Source organism: Eschscholzia californica, unplaced genomic scaffold (genome assembly GCF_041429995.1).
Source record: "Eschscholzia californica isolate CP2 unplaced genomic scaffold, dmEscCali1.0.p SCAF_3, whole genome shotgun sequence".
Taxonomy (NCBI): Eukaryota; Viridiplantae; Streptophyta; class Magnoliopsida; order Ranunculales; family Papaveraceae; genus Eschscholzia; species Eschscholzia californica.
In genome coordinates this window covers 19,414,086-19,434,731 of record NW_028238420.1, presented here as the reverse complement: position 1 = coordinate 19,434,731, position 20,646 = coordinate 19,414,086, and the positions used below count along the sequence as shown (strand labels likewise).

Here is a 20,646-nt window from a genome sequence, read left to right as displayed (position 1 = left end):
TTATGTTGCTAGATTTGTTCTAGGCTGGGATAGTAAATGCACGAGTTGGGAAATGCACCTTCGGATATTTCAAGGAATATATAGGGGTTCTGTAAAAAAAATTTGAATTTAAATATTTCTCTGTTTCTTTTTTTTGGATAATGTTGTTGCGGGGGCACTATTGTTTATATGTAAAATACAAAACAAGTAAATATATTTCTTTTCAAAATCAGGTATTTTCGATTATATACTGTCAAATTAGAGGTATTTTGGACTACATTCTGTCAAATAAGGTAGGTTACAAAGCCTGAGACCTAAGACACGGCGAAAGCCATGTCATGTATCCTGTTATAATTCATTATTAGTAAACTCTAGCTAAAAGTTTTCTATGTTATTGCATAGGCGCCCCACTTACACATAAAATTTTCAAATTTTGTGTTGTTGAAAGACGGGTATAACAACGATGTGGGAGCATCTGTAGAACTGCCCTTCATCCTCTGGCGGATGGTAAATGTAGTGCTTACTTTATATTGGTATCTACGCACATTAGGGTGGCAATTTGGTCTAAGGGGTAATTGCTATAAAGGTCAAAATAATATTGAAAATGAGTAGAAAAGCACAAAACATTTGAAAATTAAAATTCAGGTCAAAAATTGTGCAAATACTAAAATACCCCTTTTTGTCATTTTGTGTAACTAAATTTCTTTATTCTTCTTTAAATTTTAAATCGATATAACTTTTGTTTGAGATGTCGGATTTATATAAAAATTATATATTTAGAAATGATTTTTCATTAACTTTCTAACAAGATCCACTTTCAATACTTTTTTTTAAAAAAAAAAACCCAGAAAAAAACGACGTTTTTTTCCTTTACGTATTTCTGCAAACGTGTTTGCAACAATCTGTTATGCAAACGTGTTTGCAACAATCTGTTATGCAAACGTGTTTGCAACAATCTGTTATGCAAACGTGTTTGCAACAATCTGTTATGCAAACGTGTTTATGCAAACGTGTTTGCAACAATCTGATCTGCAAACGTGTTTGCAACAATCTGTTATGGAAACGTGTTTGCAACAGTCTGATCTGCAAACGTGTTTGCAACAGTCTGTTCTGCAAACATGTGTTTGCAGAATATAGGTTGCAAACATGATTTGCAAGCTTTGCAGAATATAATCTTGAGTTGCATGTCTTGCAAACTCAATTTGTAAGAATATAAATTAAGGGTATGTATCGACGAAATCTTGAGTTTGAAATTCATTTCATCATTCATCTGGCAAGTTTCATATTCAAGTCAAAAGTAGGATTTATGGATGAACTTCACATTAAAAAACTACAAAGAACATAAACCGTTAAGCTTTTAAGAATGTCAATTTTAGTAACAACTCAGCCTAATATATTCTTCCATTGCATCTCCTCCAACTAACACTTGCTCCTTCAACACTTTCACCTTCGTCGTTAAAACCTCTCCAAATAAAAAATCACAAACCCAATTAGACAATCGAAAGGTCTCAATAACAAGTCCACTCCAGCCCTGTATATAGAAAGCTTGAACACTTGAATCTCGAAGTCCATCATATCAAGCATAGAATCGACAAAACAATAAACTATTTCGGTTTGAAAAAAGAAGAACAGAAAGCTGCAACTAATGTGAAGATAAGTTACTAACCTGTCTGACCATTCGTGAATGAATAAGCTGCAGGGCCTCTTCAGATCTTCCTCCCTTACAAAGACAAGTAATGAACTTCTAATAAGTTTCAAAAAAAAAAAATCAGACTTGGAGAGTTAGTGCACTAGTGTGCTTGATGACCAAGAAATTAGAAAAATTCGCCCCATAGGCCATGACAGAGTTCACCATAAGTAGTATCCACATGAACTTGTGCTTTCTTCCAAGCAAATGAATGGTATCGGGTAGTTGTGGCTCCATTACTATGGTTGCCGGCAATAAAACAAGAACAGCAATTGGGGACATGTAAAGCATCAAATTCATGGAGTTCAACTTTTCCCTGTAACAACAGTAGTAAGTTATTTACGATAACAATTGAAAAACTAATATAACATGAATAATTCATTTTAACATTTTTGTAGTTCCGCTACTTAGATAATTGTGTCGGATATTTGAATTTTCTTCTATGGGTATAATATTAGATTTTGTATGTTCATCTTCTGTGTACTTTAATACGATCTTGATGACCATAAATAGCAATTTATGTAATTTTTTGTCTAGTGTGGCGATGGTTAACCGGAAAGTAGAACAACAACTTACGTAAAATCAATTGACCCAAAACCATGACAAGAGAATAGACATACATAGATAGTATTCCCAATATCCGCTTTTCGCAACAAAAGGACTTGAAATGTTATGCTATTATACACATATATTATGTATGCATAGGTCTTTCTACAAGCATCTGTGTTATTCAATAGGATGTCATTGAATATCTTAAATAAACAAAATGAAGTGCCAACATTGCGAGTTGCTTAGAGGAAATTTACTTCGAAAAAATGGAAGTTGACTAGAATCTAGGCGGAGGAAGTAAGGAGAAAGAGAGAAGCAATTACCCTTCAGACGAAAGTAAGACACCTTGAAGAACATACTTGAAGGCTCTTGCAGTCATTGCACTGATGCACATAAAAATCCATACAAGTAAAAACCCGGCTCACCCTGTAACCCAAAAGTAGATAATCATATTTTACAAATTATCGACAAAGTCGAGAAGGAAAGAAGTCTAGAATGTACATATGAACCAGGTTTGAAAATCGTCTATATCCCAATATTAAGAAACTAACACCAAGGACTAAGCATCTTAGTGATCAACAAGCATATGGAAACAATCGAGAAACAAGTATCAGATAACTGATTACTCGGCCAATAAAACTAAACAATCTGACTCAAACTTAGATCATAAACCATGTGGTATGACAACTTATGAACTAAACTGTCAAGAACAGAATTGGTAAAGCAGAATGTACTCGAGTTTCAACATTCATGTGACAAAGAAGAATATGGTTCTTGAAGCTCCTTCGGAGCCAACATTAATGGAAACAGTTGGGACGAACAGTCATATTTCTCAAGGAAACGAAGATAAAGTTCTTGTCGTTTTAGGTGTCCAACTATTTTTAGTTTCCCTAAACAAATATCTTCTGTTCTGCTACAGTATGTCACCACTGCCTACTCGTAGATACAAATCTCTTCATCACCTCTAAACAAATATCTTCTGTTCCCTAAACAAATATCTTCTGTTCTAGTTTCGGCTTATGAATGTCATACCATCCATCACAAAAGTTCATAACTTATTGGCCCCCGCAATCACAAGTAAATAACATGATAATGCTTAATTCATCCTATCTGTATGTAGAAACCGACGCGAAATAACCGTCCTATAGCTAAAACCTGAAATTTCCTCAAAATGACAAGAACCCTCCATGAACAATATTTATCTTACTAAGAAAAACCTCGGTTCGAGAGCTCATGAACTTTATTAACGACCAAAAAGGTCAGAGGTTCGAGGCGTTTTGGATTCAGACTCTCTTAAAAAGTCTTCTAACTTATACGAAAAAAACTCATTCGAAAAATTACACCCAATTTTCTCCATTCGACTCACCATCCTGGCATCCTCACCAACCAACAATCATCAACAAATAAATATTACCCAATCTTCAAATTTTTCGGGTATAAATTGCTAAATTACATAACAAAAGAAAAACCAAAACATGACCCAGATCCTAAATCAAGTACCTTAAAATAACAGATACAATAAACAAGCAAGAAGAACAATGGCGAATCATCCAAAACAAGTCACTAACTATACCATAATATGTACCACACAAAAATCCAAATGCATTCAGATCATTCACAAATTGATAAGAAAAAAATCAGGGAGATCTAAAGTATTTGTTAGTGATCTTACCCCACTTGCAATAACAACACCAGCAACAATAGGTTTCAAAGTAGCGTAAGTAACCCAAGTTTCTCCTTTTAAGGTCACAAAATAAGCAAAAATAGCTGTACAAAATGGAGTAGTTGCCGACATCGTAAGATTTCGCCGGCGGTTCCACATCGTAAGATTGAATGCCGGTGGAAGTGATTGTTGAATCGGAGAGGTGACCTAGGGTGTCGTATAGGAATCCTGTTTACCTCCATTGACGAATCTTTTGTGTGTATAGAATAAAATTAGGGGTTTAGGGTTTAACCAGTTAAGAACAAGATGAATTTCATCTGTGGTTTTAAATCGAAATCCTTCCTGTTTCAGAGATTACAAAGATTGAAGAAGAAGAACCCTAAAAATTTTGGAGTTTTTTTTTAGAGAGAGTGGGTTTTGATAAGGGTATTTTGGGAACCAAATCATTAAAAAATGACCTCAATAATAATTATCAATATTATTTCAAACTTGACTTATTATTACCTATAATATTTTGGTAACTTCCACTTAATAGGAAAAGATCTAGGTGTTTTTAGTTATTATGATAATTTTGTAAACCTAAATAACCATTTTCCCTTGGTCTCTAATCTATCAGGTTTTCTCTTACACCGGACCTTAATAGACTTGTACTATTGAACCAATCATTTATTAAATGGTTCCGGGGTGGTATTACATATGTCATTATTGTTTTCGGGTGAGTATTGATGATCCAAAAAATGATCATCAGTTGACAAGGGTCAATAAGTTAAGAAAGATCAAAAGTTCAACAGGTCAACCCGTATCTGGTCAACGGGGAGGTTGAATCCGAAGTTCAAGCCCAGAACTTGGGGTCGGTACGATCGTCCTAGGCGCCTTAAGCCCCACCTCGACTAAAATACAACCAGATCTGCCCTGGATTTAAGAGAAGAGTATGAGGGTCCGCGTAAGTGAAGTCGATACCTCAATCCCGAAATATGAGGGGGTAGAAGCGCGCCTAATGTTTTACCGACTTAATCTTGAAATACTATCAAAGATCCACAGTCTATAAGGATCTCAAGTGTTTGTTAAACTTGGGGAAAAGTCTCATAAGAAATAAACTGTCCTAAAGAGTCCACAAAATCGAAAACAAAATCAATCGACTACCCTTCAAACAAGTAACGTCTTAACATCAAGGATACAAGATAATCTCAAGAGGAACCTAATATCATCCAATTACGAAATAGTAGTTTCAATCCAACACGGTGAATCTCAGCCGCCTCATTAACCCTGCCTATCTATAGTCGATCAAGGAGGCCTATAAAAGGTAATCAAATTTGATGATACAAAAAATGATCATCAGTTGACTGCGGTCTATGATTCAAGAGTAGACCAAAAGCCCGTGGGTCAACCTGCGTCAAGTCAGCAAGTGAGGTCGATTCGAATGAGGTCTACGAAACTCAAGAAGCAAGAGCGGGATTGATCGTGGATCCAACATCAAGTCTCTTTTTATTCAGACTCATACCAAGGTGACAAATTTTGACATCATCGAAATTGTCTCAAAGCAGACACACAACGAGTGAGTCGAACCTCCTAAAACTCAAGTTCATATAATACTTAATATTTTAACTCCACTGACAATTCAACTGCCTTGAGCGTTAGATATGTTTCCGAGTTCCTTGCAGGTTTCGCATGTTAGATCGTGAGGAGCAGAGCGAGATTCAGCGTAGCAGTCTCAATACCTTGACTAATTCCAGAAAGACAAATTTTGACATAAGCAAGTATGTATTAGGTAATATAACCCGCCTTGCCTTGATAGGTATCTTAAGACATCATTTTGGGATGACAAATCCTACAAGCGTTAGGAGGGATAATCTTCATGGCTCACTTAATGTTAAAGTACCCAATTTCGAGGACAATCATGGTGGGAACAATTAGTGAAAATCAGCGAGTAGCTCGAGAATGTTATATGATTTTGGCTAAGAAGCGTCTGATGGTAAATATTGCAGAGCTTGATGAGGAAAATCCTCTTATAGAGATTGGTGATGAACCAATGAAGAAGTTCAGATGGTCGAAGCAGACCAAGGCCAGAAAAAGACAAGTCATGTGTGAAAGGTGAAGCAGACCAAGATATACTGGATAAAGCCAACATGGCAAAGCTAGTTGTACGCCGATTGAGGTTCAAACATTAGAGACAACTAAAGAGATTTTCTCAGAAAATATCACGATACCAGTACAAACTGAGATCTCGAAAAGAGAGGTCACTTATGTGTGCAAGGCCCTCAATGAGAAAGAGCAAGTACCGTTAACCATGTCCTTTAAGGGTTACATGCAGATCCTTGCCTTTAGGACCGATGCAATGTCGGGCACAAGTGCCTTTTCAGCTCTCATATATAGCCTGAATCTGAGACCAGAATTGAAGGAGTTGAAGGAGATGTCCTTCGACCAAGGTGACAATGCGAACAATTTGTCGGATAGGACAATTGATGTGGAAGATCATCAAGTCCGATTGATTTAGGGATCGTAGAGTTGTAGCTAGAGACCAACTACGATCGTCGAATTACGAAGTAATTCGCGGCTAACTTCGATCGGATCCTACAACGGGTTACACATAAGAGTGACAAATTGATCTAGGATATGACTAGTGGGAGTGAGATATAATCATGGGAGTGTCCCATAAACATATCTCATAGGCCTAAAAAGGAATTAGGCAAAGATAGTACAAAAAGGCCAAAAACAGGGTTTTTGGGCCTTAGCCGATTCGGGCACTTCTAGGGCTCGGATTGGGCTGATTTTTGGAGGGACGTTTCCTTATGTTATGAACATTAAATCTGCCCATTTTGGCTGGGTTTGGACGTCATCTCCTTAGGGAATTGAGAAAATACCAATAGTTGCTATTTTCGACTATTTCCCTAAATCTTATTCTAAAGGGTGTTTTGGGAAACCTAAAAGGAGGTGGATTCTCATTAGGGTTCTATATAAACACTTTTAGGGCAGAGAATAAGGTGTGGAGTTTCTCTCTAAGCTTACTTACTCTACCACATCAAGTAGAGAGGAGAAAGTGAGCTGATTCCCAAGCTATCTTCTAGTCAAGCAAGAAGAAGGTCTTCTTATTATCAAACCACCATTGGAGTGCTAGCGAGCTTTCAAGGAGGGAGATTGAATACACTATTCGGTGTCCCAAGTAGAGGAGCTACGTCTGAAGCTCTTGGTCTTCTTTAATCAATTCAACTAGTTCGAGGGAAAAGCGATTAAGGTAATCTACTTTCTCCATTAGTTTAATTACTAGTTTTGCATGATGATCTTGGGGATACTAGTGTTAGACATTAGATGTCGTTATCCGCTACAAACACTAGTATAAGGGTTTAATTCCCTACAGTGGCGTCAGAGCCTCTTGCTATTAACTAGTTTTTGCTATGAATCGAACTAATTCATATATGATATGCTTGATAGTTTGAAAATTGAGTTTATAAAAGTATTTTAAAAGGTGTTTTAAAAGTATTTTAAACTCATAATTTGATGGGATTCAATAAATTTTTAAATTGAGAATCAAATTGATGATTGAAAGTGTTTTAAAAACTCAATTTGATTGAATTTTGGTCTAATCCATGCTTGATTAAGTTGATAGTTATGTTTAAAAGGGTTTTTTAAACATAAGAATTTGATTGATTTTGAATTGGATTCAAGAATTTTTAAATAGATTTCAAAATTTGTTCTTGAAAAAGTTTCGAAAACCTAGATTTTGATCCAAAATTGGTTTGATTAAGAGTTGTTTTTAAGTTTTGGAAACTTTTGAAAAACAAAAAATTTGGAATTTTAGAAGTGTTCTAAAAAGAGCAGTTTTGAGTTTAGGAAACTCCCAAAACAAATTTGGAAAAATTTAAAAGTTTCTAAAAGTTTTGAAAAATTTTAGAAGTGTTCTAAAAGGAATTTCAAAATTTTAGAAAAGTTTTAAAATTGGAAAATAGCAACTTAGAGTTGCATAAGAAAAAAAAAAAAAAATTGGAAACTAGGGTTTTTTGGAAAAACCCTAGTGTCCGGCCAGGAAGCTTCCTGGCCGGCCAGAAGCTCCTCGATGCGTCCTCTGGACGCGTCCAGAGCAGCTGTTGAGACGCGTCTAGGACGCGACCAGCAGCTGCAACAGAAGCTTTTGGACGCGTCTTGGTGACGCGTCCAGAGCAGCTGTTGGGACGCGTCTTGGAGACGCGTCCAGGTCGCGTCTAGGACGCGACCAGCAGCTGCGAGGGAGCTTCCTGGACGCGTCTAGGACGCATCCAGAGCACTCGACCAGACGCGTCTTGGAGACGCGTCTGGGAGGTTCTGGGTGTCTCGGACTAGTCCGAGACACCTAGTGCTGGTCCGGTCCAGCACCAGACACGTCTAGGACGCGTCCGGTGCATGGACTAGCGTCCTGGCTCCGGGCCAGGACGAGACCAGGCCTTGGTAGGCCTCGGCCAGGACATGCCGGCCCTATGGGCCGTGCTATGTCCGGACCTTGTCCGAGCCCTTTTGTGGGCTTAGGCCGGGACTTGTCTAGGACTTGTCCCGGGCTTTTTCGAGGTTTTTCGAACCACGAATAGGGACCATCATTCGAGTGGGAGTTTTTGCCAAATTTTCTTCCGATTCCAACCAAATAATTCCAAAATCAATCCGGGCCATCCAGAAGGCCAAAACGGATTTCTCTTTAAATTGATTTATGAAATCATTAAGAATCGAACCATTATTTTTTCCGAAATTGACCCGGGCTTTCTCGAGCCCAAAACAGAGTTTTTCTTAAAGTTGATTTTAGAAATCATAAGAGATAAAACGAGAACGCACCATTAGTCGAATTCTTCGAATTTAGACTTAAGGTTCGTCATGTGACATGTGATGTCAACAAAAGTATCTCCCAAGATAATAATGCATATATAATTCTTAGCCTTGATATATTATATGATTGCATGTGATGTGAATGCGGGAAACTAGTATGGCCATAGATTTATTTCTTTATTCTTGTTTTAAGCACGGATGGGTGCATGCTTTGTAATTAATTTTAATTTCAAGTTTATACGATCTGCGAATCGTTAGAGTCTTGTAATTAGAGTTTAGGGTCTATGAGTCCATTGAAGAAACTCGAGGATGAAATCCAAAGGCGAGTGGGAGAAATCAATGGAGGTTCAAAGATGGCGATCTAAGACGAACCAAAAGACGAAACAAGAAGAAAACCAAAGGAGATTAGATCTTCTAGGTTAGGGGCCATACTAGGAACCATGTCTGCTTGATTTACATTCTCGCGCGCATTTACTTACTTATTTACGCTTTATGTCGTGGATGTTAGTTAGGCTAAATAGTTCACTATAACAGACGCCAGACTAGCATAAAAGTCCCCAAAAGTAATCTTGAGTAATCGTCTATCCAGATTAAGACACTCGTTGCGCCCTTGTTCGAGGAAGGTGGTTCGGCCAAAGCAGAGTACCTCCTCTACCTTGGGACAATGCGGGTAGGTCTATAGAAGAGGCCTACACGTCTAAATGGTTCTACTCAACGAGATCAGCAAGAGAGTCTTGGATACTCGAGGCAAAAGGATAGATTAGTCATTCATCAATGACTATCTATCAACCAAGAGTCATAAGGGTATGATCAGTGAAGTAGTTCACTCACCTAGGACGATGGAAGTGGAGGGCAGGGCCAAAGTCCGCTTCACTCCGAAGAAGTGGGATCTTGGAATCACTTATTCAATCGGGGACGATTTTATTGAATAATGTGGGAAAACTAAGTTTTTCCAAAACGATAACGAGTTTTAAAACTTTGCCATTTCTTTTATGTAGTTCAAAGATGAAAAAAGATATTTTCAACTTCCGCTCACTTCTCGACAAGGAGAAGCTGAATGAGCACAACTTCCTTGACTGGGAGAGCAACTTGGGAATAGTTCTCAGGATGGAAGGAAAGCAACATGTACTAGAAACTCCAATTCCTGTATTGGATGATGATTCGACTAAAGAAGAGATAGATGAAGAAAGGAGTGTGCGGAAAAAGGCAGAGCCTGTAACTTGCTTAATGCTAGCAACCATGGAACCGACTGTGCAAGAGCAGTTCATAGACATGGATGCTTACTCCATGATGCGACAACTTCGGCAAATGTTCCAGAAACAGTCGAGATTGGAGAGGTTTGAAACCTCTAAAGCAATTATGGACATGCGCCTTGAAAAGGGAAAACCAGTTGGGCCTCATGTTCGTCAAATGATCAGGCTCATGGGCAAGCTGGCTAAACTAGGTTTCCTTTATAGCCAACAGACGGCTACCGACATTATCCTTCACTCCCTCCATAGTGGTTTTAATCAGTTTAAGATGAACTACAACATGAATGGATGGGATAAAACGTTGGAGGAACTTCATTCTATGCTTCTAACAGCCGAAAAGGACGTCGCTATAGTGGAGACTAAGAAGGACGTTCTTATGGTACAAAAGGACAAAGGGTTCAAGAAAGGTGGAAAACAGAAGAAGAAAACCGCGTCAAAAGGTAAAGGCAAACGAGTTGCCAAACCTAAAGACAAAGGTCCTCCTCCTGACACCAAATGTTTCTACTGTGATGGCAAGGGCCACTGGAAAAGAAACTGCCCTAAGTTCTTGGAGGACAAGAAGAATGGAACAGTGGCTTCCAATTCAGGTATAAACAGTTAACTTATCAAATGCTGTAAAATTCCCAAACCTTGGTATATGATACCTAAAATTGCCCTATCATTGTGAATGTACAGGTGCAGCTGGGAACTGAGTATTTGGCTAAGGAAGACGAGATCCAAGAGGAAGCAGAAGCCTCGACTGCTAAGGATGCTGAAAGGGATCGAAGTCTACTTTAGGCACTATTCTAGATTAATCGTTTTTCTAGTTTTAACATCATCTCTGTACTAAGTATTATGGAGAATCAATAAAGAACTTTATTTCTAAATTGAGATGTTAATAAGTGCTAAATTTAACAAACTATACCAAAAGATTCTAAACTTGGTCAAAAACCTATAAGATAGGTTCATCCCAATCGGAAAGGGATGAGGACAACAAGTCCACTATAACCAAAACATGAATCAAACTGACAAGAAAGAGAGCCTTGAGTCAGAAACAGAGATTGATCTTCAAACGTACTTCTAACCTATCCATATTTGGAGTGTCCAAAAGGATTAAGATGAAGAACACGAATCAAACTCTATCCTCCAAAATCCATTAGTCTAGACATAGCTTCTCACAAAACTACCAAAATTCCGTCTAAAGCTAAATTTGTAAAAGCATTACAAAACTAGCTAATATCTGACGCAATTTCTTTTTTGAAAGAAATTTGGGCTTCTTCCATAACCAATCAAGAGAACAAAGTGTTTGTTGCTCATGATAGTATTCTTCTAATAATTAGCACACCTAGTAGTCTGGGAGAAAAGCACTAATTATTACAAGAATAAGTGGGAGAAAAGTACAAGTCGATTTAATTCGATCATGAGAAAAATCATGACTCTTCATGAAGAACAATCATGAAACTTGTACAAGACGATTAGATTCGACCAAGAGCAACAAATTGCGGCTCCTCGGAAAAGGAAAGGTTAAAGATATGATCTTGTAAACCCACCGCACAAAAGCGAATGTCATTCGCAGGAGAACTCTCAAAGCGAGTGAAAGTGTCTCTAAAGGAATATCTCAAAGTAGTTGAGAAAATTCTAAATTGTTGTTCAAAAGCCCTGAAAGGTCAAAATAAAATCTTAAAGACTCAGAAAATAAAGGTTATTTCTGAAGAGATAAAAGACCTGCGTAGAAACGGAAACTGACTCTAGTTTTTGGCTAGAAGCCAAAATCATCGTGGAATCCATATCTCGTCAAGACATGAAGCTTGATAATTTAAGTCAACAGAAGACCTAAATTGGTTTTCCAAAGTTGAAAACTGAGAAGGATGGAAACGTTCATGTTTCCCGAAACTAGACAAGAAGAATAAGATTCTTCCAATCAAGTTATGTCCATAGGCATGCTTCAGAAATCTATCGACGGATTAAAAGCACGCAAGAGTTAGAATCTTCGATTCAAAAAGGCAATCAAAGAAGTTTGATTCCTGAGGAATGAAAAAAATCTTGAATCACGAGTTTCAAGAAGGTAAGTGGCAGAAAAAACCTTCCGGGTCCGTATGCTGAGTACATACAAAAGATTGAGTACGACATAAGATGTTGTGTAACAGTGAACACACTGACTCGATAAAAGGACCACACACAAGGATGAAATGCCATTTTGGGCATCTGAAGATCTATAAGCATAGATCAAAAGGATGATAGGATTGGAGAGACTCAGTACGCTGAGATGCTTGAGATCCGAAATAGAAAATCTAAGACTCGGAAAGTCTAAAAGAATTTCGACCCAAAAACTCATGACTAAGAGCATTGCTAAATCAGAGTTTGAAAAGACACCGATGTAGCAAACAAGCATGAGAGGGAGATTTATGTTCGAATACATAAAGTCAATCATATTGGATATGATTAGCATATGAATATCCAAATTCGGATTTGAAAACCGAAACACTACATAGAAACATCCTAGAAGGCTAAAGGATGAAGTAGTACAAAAGTTGAACATGTCACCGTAGCAAACTTCCAGACATGGAAGGAAAGTAGGCTAAAAGAGTTTTAAGCCGGGAACTGTTGCAAATACTACATAAAGAATTAAAAGCCTTAACTCTAGTAAAAGTCACTAGAAATTATCAAGGTTGAAGAAAGCAATCTTCAAATTAATTGATAATTAGCAAACTTTAAACGGACTACATACGTAGTCAAACTAAACTGTCACCTAAGACATAGTATGAGACTCATACACAGTCTAAGGCATGAGGTAAATTTGGAATAAACCTCGACGAGTAAAACTGAGTGGGTAAAAAGAGTTTTACGAAAGAGGCTCAGATTTACAACTCTCGTTATCAGAAATAATAGAGTTATTTCACAAGTCGTCTAAATTTGGTTTAGTATTTAAACGACAGTCCATTGATGATAAAACATTCCGAATAGGTTTGTTAGATACGTGATCTGATGAATGAAACCCTATTAAGTGAACTTGGAATATTTATTATCAAAAACCCTGGTCCAGGTCATTGCATGGACAACAATGACTCACGAAGACTAGCACGGCAGTCGATGGGATAGCGCAGTTTCATGGGCTATAGGAATAGTATATTCTATTCGACTACGTGGGTGTGTAAAAGGTTTATACACTGGATAACCCTCAAATGAGAAGTACATCACTCGTGATGAACGTCAATACTTCTCATAAAGACAATTGGAGAGATTCCTCAAAACATGAGTGCTCCACTCATCTTATGAAAGGAATGTCCGACTTTGGTTCCGTCAAACGCCGCGCCGTAAAAGGAGGTTATAAAGACGGATACTGGGAAGGACAGGATAGACATGAAGTTAAGTGGGAGCGCAAGAATGGATTGTGTCATCCTAAATCACATTAGGTACATAGTGTCTCAAGGCCACTTGATGAGCAGCAACTGAAAATGCGTGGCCGCGCTCAAACGGATTGAAAGTTAATCGTTTGTCTTTTACAGTTGTACTCGGATATCAAGAAAGTCTGAATGACGTGACGTATCAGATGGGATACTAAATTGACACGGGAATCGAGGCATTGCACTTGTTCTAAGTCCAAGTGGGAGTCTGAAGGAGTTGAAGGAGATGTCCTTCGACCAAGGTGACAATGCGAACAATTTGTCGGATAGGACAATTGATGTGGAAGATCATCAAGTCCGATTGATTTAGGGATCGTAGAGTTGTAGCTAGAGACCAACTACGATCGTCGAATTACGAAGTAATTCGCGGCTAACTTCGATCGGATCCTACAACGGGTTACACATAAGAGTGACAAATTGATCTAGGATATGACTAGTGGGAGTGAGATATAATCATGGGAGTGTCCCATAAACATATCTCATAGGCCTAAAAAGGAATTAGGCAAAGATAGTACAAAAAGGCCAAAAACAGGGTTTTTGGGCCTTAGCCGATTCGGGCACTTCTAGGCCTCGGATTGGGCTGATTTTTGGAGGGACGTTTCCTTATGTTATGAACATTAAATCTGCCCATTTTGGCTGGGTTTGGACGTCATCTCCTTAGGGAATTGAGAAAATACCAATAGTTGCTATTTTCGACTATTTCCCTAAATCTTATTCTAAAGGGTGTTTTGGGAAACCTAAAAGGAGGTGGATTCTCATTAGGGTTCTATATAAACACTTTTAGGGCAGAGAATAAGGTGTGGAGTTTCTCTCTAAGCTTACTTACTCTACCACATCAAGTAGAGAGGAGAAAGTGAGCTAATTCCCAAGCTATCTTCTAGTCAAGCAAGAAGAAGGTCTTCTTATTATCAAACCACCATTGGAGTGCTAGCGAGCTTTCAAGGAGGGAGATTGAATACACTATTCGGTGTCCCAAGTAGAGGAGCTACGTCTGAAGCTCTTGGTCTTCTTTAATCAATTCAACTAGTTCGAGGGAAAAAAGCGATTAAGGTAATCTACTTTCTCCATTAGTTTAATTACTAGTATTGCATGATGATCTTGGGGATACTAGTGTTAGACATTAGATGTCGTTATCCGCTACAAACACTAGTATAAGGGTTTAATTCCCTACAAGAATACCCGAATGTCAAACAGAAAAAGAGAAACTTCACCCTTGTGAATCAGGCAGAAATAGCAAAGAGGGTGGAGAACTTCTAGGTTGGGACGACAGCTCATGCCCAATTGAAGAATCGTGCTTAGTTAAGGTTAAGAACAGGTTTAACTAGTCTCTGTGGATCGATCCCGGTCTTACCGGGTTTTATTACTTGACTCTCGTATGCTTGCGGATGTAGACCTTTTAGGTACCATCAGTTACTCAACCACATTCCAGAAAGGTTGGGACGACAGGTCATGCCCATTTCATTCTAGATTTCAACAAGTCGAACAAACACTTTAGATTTGGAGTAAAACTGCATTTGGGGTTTTAAATAATTGAACCAAAATTCTCAGCAAAGGAATACATGATATTCGACTCAGAAACCCCACAGAACTTTTCATAGCAATAAAGAGTAACATAGAAGAACAATTGATCTAACTAGAAGAAGTGTATAGAACGAGTTGGTAAAACGCTCCAGATTAGAATGGGCCCAAAATGGTGACAGAAATTTTAAAGCCTCCCATGTGGCAATGTCGCAAAGACGCCAAAAGAATAGAATTCATCAACTCACTCTTGAATCTAGAATTATCTCAAATAATGCAACCAATATGGTACCTGACCTTGTTATGATTTCAGGCTGAACAGGTGAGCTCTGTCCCTATCGAGTTATTAAATGCATACCCGGTGATATCACCAGCAATCCTGAGCTATATCTCACAAATGTCGACGTCAGATGGAAGTTAAAGAGGTCATGATTAATATGGGGTTAATCAAGAGTCCTGGGGCAGACAGTCTACCATGCTACTTCTGTCAAAACAATTCGAAAATAATGGGACTCAACCTTATACAATATATTTGGACCGTCTTCCACACAGGTGCGATCAATCCAACCATAACTTCACAACACTTGCTTTAGTCCCCAAGGTACGAAACCCGAGTGTGGCCTCAGTCTTTAGGCCCATATCATTGTGCAACTCGATTTATAAGTTCATCACAAAAATTATTGCCATCACAGTCCGTCCCAACTTAGAAGAATGCATCATGTGGACTTAGAATGCCTTCATCCCTTCCATCAAGTTATGGACAGCATCATAATAACACAACAATTTATCCACCCCATGCATCATTCCACATTACGTAAGGGAGGTTTTTTCTGAAAATATATATGGTCAAGGCTTACGATAAGGTTAACTGGAACTTTCTTGAACAAGTTCTAACTGCCACTGGTTTCTCGGGTAAATGTTAGACCTAATAATGTCTCCTCAATTTAACATACAACTTAACGGCAATCACCATGGGAATATAGTGGCGACTAGAGGTCTCAGGCAGGGGTCCCCACAGTCACCGTACCTCTTTCTCTTAATCTATTCGTCCCGCTCTCTCCTTATTAATCCTTACGAATCAAATTTATTGTCTGTACATGGGATACAAAATAAACTCAACTAGCCCTATCATCTCTCATATCCTCTTTGCGGATGACCTCATCTTATGTGATAGAGCTACTATTGATTATCTTGAAGCTATTACGAATATTATAAATACTGTTGATGTCGAAAAATGACCGTTTGTTATATCGGCATGAAACAGGGATTTGATGCATGACAGCGTCCGTTATGATTGAATATTATGGTAAGTTCATTGTGATTCCTACTTCCGGCTCCTTCTCCTCGCTCTAGGTCTGGTTCAACGCTACTGCTCCTACTCCTACTCCTACTCCTCGATTCTTGGGGGAAAACCTACAAAGGATTCGAAAATTGCTCCGACGCTCAAGACAATCAGGTTTCTCTTTGTAGTAAAAGAATAAATATTGATTAATCCTTTTGGGAGCGAGTTATGGGAACTCTGTGTCAGTGGGGATCTTTCTGGTCAAGAGATCGTGTCTTCTGAAAGACGATGGGGGGCCTTTACATAGGCTGAAGTAGACCGACTGTGATTAGACGGTCTAGATTAGGCGGCTATGGTCCACCATTCAGGGAAGTTTCCCACTGTTCATGGTTAGGGGTGAAACATGGCTGATACTTCTGTAGGGTGTTGTATGTATCTAATAGACATCATCATCTAACTAATGTTCTAAGAGAATACCTGGATTCGCTTTCTTTGAACTAGATTCCAACTCCTTTATCCCGAAGATGAGAGCTTCATATGTAGCTCCTCTGGTTGAGACACCCGAGTAAATAACTTGATCTTCCTTCTTTGTTGTCTGCTAGAACTGCATTGAAGGTTGAGAAGAAGAACCATTCTTCTTTTGACTCCGTAGATAGATTGGGAGCTTTTTCTCTAATACCCTCTCTCTCCACTTAGCTGTATATTGTGAGAGAAAAGTTGTTTTTTCTTGAGAAAAATCCAACCCTTTTTCTGAACTCCAATGACCCTTATACAGAGAACCCCTAATACGAGTCTCACTCAAATTAGGTTTCAATAAGAGTCCTAAAATAGGTAAACTGTCAGAACTTCTTCTGACCCGAATTATTGGTTTTACCCTAATATGGTGCTGTCGGCCACTTAAGCCCATTATGGGCTTACCCTAGCAGGCCGACCAACCTTATATGGCCGGTCCTGATCAATGCTCCTTTGAGCTTGACCAGGACACCCTATAAGTGGGGTTTACCACTTTTCGGGCTTCTCTTTAGAGCCCGATTCTTTCTATCTTTTTTGCACTATCAGACTGGATCGTATCTATCTATAGGCAAGCTTCCACGAGTCAACTCTCTCCGATCAAGCTACCACTCTTTGGTGTAACCCGTTGTAGGATCCGGTCTATGTTAGCCGCGGATTACCTAAGTGATCTGACGATCGTAAGCGGCTTCTAGCTAAGCATTACGACCCCTAATTGGACCGGGCTAGATGATCTTTCGGATAAAGTCACCGTCATCCTAACTTTCAAGTTGAACGCATTGCCACCTTGGTGGAAGGACACTCCTTCGGAAGGACATCTCCTTCAGACCGAAGGGCTATATCCTTCAGTCTTTCACTTGTTAAACAAGTGCAATGCTCGATTCCCATGTCACTTCGCATCTCATCTTATACGTCACATCTTTTCAGGCTTTCTTGATCTAGAGAACAACTGTCAAAGCTAATGATTAACTATCAATCCATTAGAGTACAGCCGTACATTTTCAGTTGCTTCTCCTCAATTGGCCCGCAGATACTAATCTTAACCTAGTTAGGAGGACATAATCCAGTCTTGTACTCCCACTTAACTTCATGTCTATCGTGTCATTCCCGGTAATCCACTTCTACAACCTCCTTTTACGACACCAAAGTTTGGCGGTACCAAAGTTTGACACTCCTTACATAAGACGAGTGGAGCACTGATGTTTAAAGAATCTCTTCAATCTTGTCTGTGGGAGTTCATGACGTATTTCATTACTCATCGAAGAACTCTCATGTTGGGTTATCCAGTGTATATTCCCTATCATACACCCATGTAATTGGCTCGAATTCCGAATTAGTATAGCCCATGAAACTGCGCTATTAGTCAATCTCCCATGCTAGTCTTTATAGGTCATTGTTGTTCATGCGAATCATGAATCCTTGGTCTGTTTGGCTACCAAGAATCCTAGGACTCTTGAATCCTAAGGATTCCTAATTCCAAAATTTGTGTTGGACCAAAATCCCACCCTACCCCCTAGGATTTGCTAGGATTTGCTAGGATTTTGGATTAATAAATCTAATTTCAAACTTAAAATCAACGAATAAATATTTCCCTCGACAAAATAATTATTTTAAATGTCAAAAATTATATTTTTTTCAAAAATAATTTTTTTTCCGTAAATTATTTTTCCCCCCAAAAGTCATTTTTTTCTTCAAAAAATCTTCTTTTTCCAAAAATCTGATTTTCCGACAACCATTTTTTCCCCCGAAAATCGATTCTTCCCCGAATAAGTTTTTTTCGAATATCCAATTTTTTTTTCCAGAAAACATATTTTTCCTTAAAAACAGTTTTTCCTCCGATTCTGTTTTCTTTATCAAAAATTTGTTTTTTTTCTCGAAAAATATTTTTCCGAAAACTAAAACTTTATATAAACTTTTTTGCTTGATAGAGACCGTGTTTTCCCCAAAAGAAAAACCGGTGCTCCAAAAAAAAAGTTTTCGGAAAAAAAATTATTTCGTGAATAAAATACTTAAATAATAATAAATCATAGGATTCTTATTAGTTGCCAAACAAACCAAAAAAATGTTATTTTGATTCATGAATCCATGGAATCATGAATCCCAAGGACTCGTGAATCCGCAGATTCATGATTCCGTCATCCAAACACACCATTAGTAGGTTTCCATATATCACATCACGTATCTGATAAACCTACTTGGAATGCTTCATTACTTTGGACTGTACGTTAAATACTAAACCACGATTTAACGACAAAATAATTAAAATTATGTCTGATAATAAGAGTTTGTAAATATTGAGCCTTCCCTTGTAACTCCTTACACCCTCAATTTTACATGTCTGAGCTTTTTAGAAAAACTCAATGCCTAAGACCGTAGTATGACTTCTATACTTAGTCTAAGGTGACAGTTTAGTTAATAGACCTTATCTATTTGGATTTTGCTGGTTATTATCCTGTTAACCCTAATACTCCAATACTAAATTAAAACTTCTAAAGCTTTAAATATTTTCTTTTATTCGTAGAGTTTGCAACAGTGTCTTCTTAGAACCTTTCTAGCTTACTGATCTTCCAAGTTAAGATTGTCATCTTGTTCTGAAAGTTTGCAACATATGACTGTTTTGTTTTATTTCCTTGCATTGTACTAAGAATCTATCATAAGTCTTTCTCAAGTACTTTATCATATTTATCAGCTGCTATCCTGATCAGCTACCTAGATTTGATTGGTGATGACCATAAATGCTCCAAGTATGTAAGACGTCAAGGTGAACATTAATCATGTCTAACATGACCGATCTTATGCTTATAACTATCTTTTCTCATGCATGCTTGTTCATCAGAATATCTCGAATTCTGAATCTTGCCAAGCTATGTTTCCTAAGACTTGGGTAGAATTACTCTTCCTGAGTCTTTCGCATCAGACTTTTCAAGACTTTTCTTGAATAAGTCTTATCATCTTCTCGATCTATTTCCATAGATCTTTGATGCCCAAAAGCTTTTCACCTTTGTGAATGGTCCTTTTTATTGAGTCAGTTCTAAACTGTTTTTCAACATAAGAATGTTGATCTGAATCTCTAGTATGTCGTCTACATATCGGACCAAAGAAAACTGGGTCACTCTCACTAACCTTCTTGAAGTTCCTGAATTCAAGATTTTTCATCATTCTTAAAGAAACCAACTTTTGATTACTTTGCAGAATCGAAGATTCCTACTCCTATTTGCATGCTTCAATCCTTTGAATTTCTAAAGATTGCAATTGTCACTTAGCTTTCAGGAGGGTCAACTCTCATTTGGAATGTGTCATGTGCACATTCTTTTGCTTAGTGATTGATCATTATGATTTTAAGCATCTTCACTTGAGAGATGGTCTTTTCATGGTCTAAACCAAGAATTCTTTGACCTTCTTTTCTAGTCTAGCTCTGGGAAACACTATTGTTTCAATCCTCGTCCGTTTTTCAAACTCTTTCAAAAATCTATTTGTACTTAACAAGAACCATTCCTTTAAGAAAATAGATCAAGTTCCAAACTTGATTTCAGACATTGATTCCATTCTGATCTTATGACTCCAAGACATATTTCGGAGTGATTCCATCATAGCTTTTGTGTAGGTAGCTTATCTCTTCTTTAGTAGGATTTAGTCATTTGAGACAGATCTATGAGCCTTCAAGGCCTACGAGGGGTTTGAACAACTTAGAGACGCTCTCAAATCCTTAAGGGCTCTCCTGCGAATCTAATTCGATTTATGCGGAAGGATCTCCGAGATCTACTATCTCTACCTTTATCTCCATATCTATCGCCTAGAATATATAAGAACCGCAATTTCTGACATTCGTATACCACCATTGGTTTGTCATACCATTGTGAGTTTGCTGCTCTTATCGAATTTCTTTGATATCTTAAATTTTACCCACTTGTCTAATTGGAATAACTCTTATTTCAAGTAAGACACATCACGAGAAACAAACTCTTTCTTCTCTGATGGATTGTAGAAGAATGCCTTATGTTTCTTTATCCCATAAAGAAATACATTGTCTTATGTGCAAA

At 38.0% G+C, this 20,646-nt stretch overlaps 1 protein-coding gene across 2 annotated transcripts; it reads right to left on the bottom strand.

Annotated features, from left to right (window-relative positions):
* Nucleotides 1–1,252: 1,252 nt before the first annotated feature.
* LOC147548894 (UDP-URONIC ACID TRANSPORTER 1-like) lies at nt 1,253–4,208 on the bottom strand. 2 transcript variants are annotated; one of them, XM_086670126.1, is made up of 5 exons: nt 3,888–4,208; nt 2,539–2,641; nt 1,832–1,982; nt 1,646–1,699; nt 1,253–1,510 (listed from the first exon to the last, which is right to left on the bottom strand). In XM_086670126.1, the coding sequence occupies exons 2-5, from the start codon at nt 2,607–2,609 to the stop codon at nt 1,352–1,354; spliced, it is 435 nt and encodes a 144-aa protein (XP_086526252.1). In that variant the 5' UTR covers nt 2,610–2,641; nt 3,888–4,208; the 3' UTR covers nt 1,253–1,351. The 2 variants fall into 2 exon arrangements, with proteins under 2 accessions (XP_086526252.1, XP_086526253.1); XM_086670127.1 differs by having other exon boundaries at nt 1,304–1,443; nt 3,888–4,028.
* Nucleotides 4,209–20,646: the final 16,438 nt, after the last annotated feature.

Coding starts and splice junctions, on each gene's coding strand:
- LOC147548894 (XM_086670126.1), bottom strand. CDS start 2,609: ATGTGCATCAGTGCAATGACTGCAAGAGCCTTCAAGTATGTTCTTCAA. Junction 1,700..1,831: donor TCATGTGGATACTACTTATG/GTGAACTCTGTC, acceptor TGTCTTTGTAAG/GGAGGAAGATCTGAAGAGGC. Junction 1,511..1,645: donor ATTCACGAATGGTCAGACAG/GTTAGTAACTTA, acceptor TTCTATATACAG/GGCTGGAGTGGACTTGTTAT.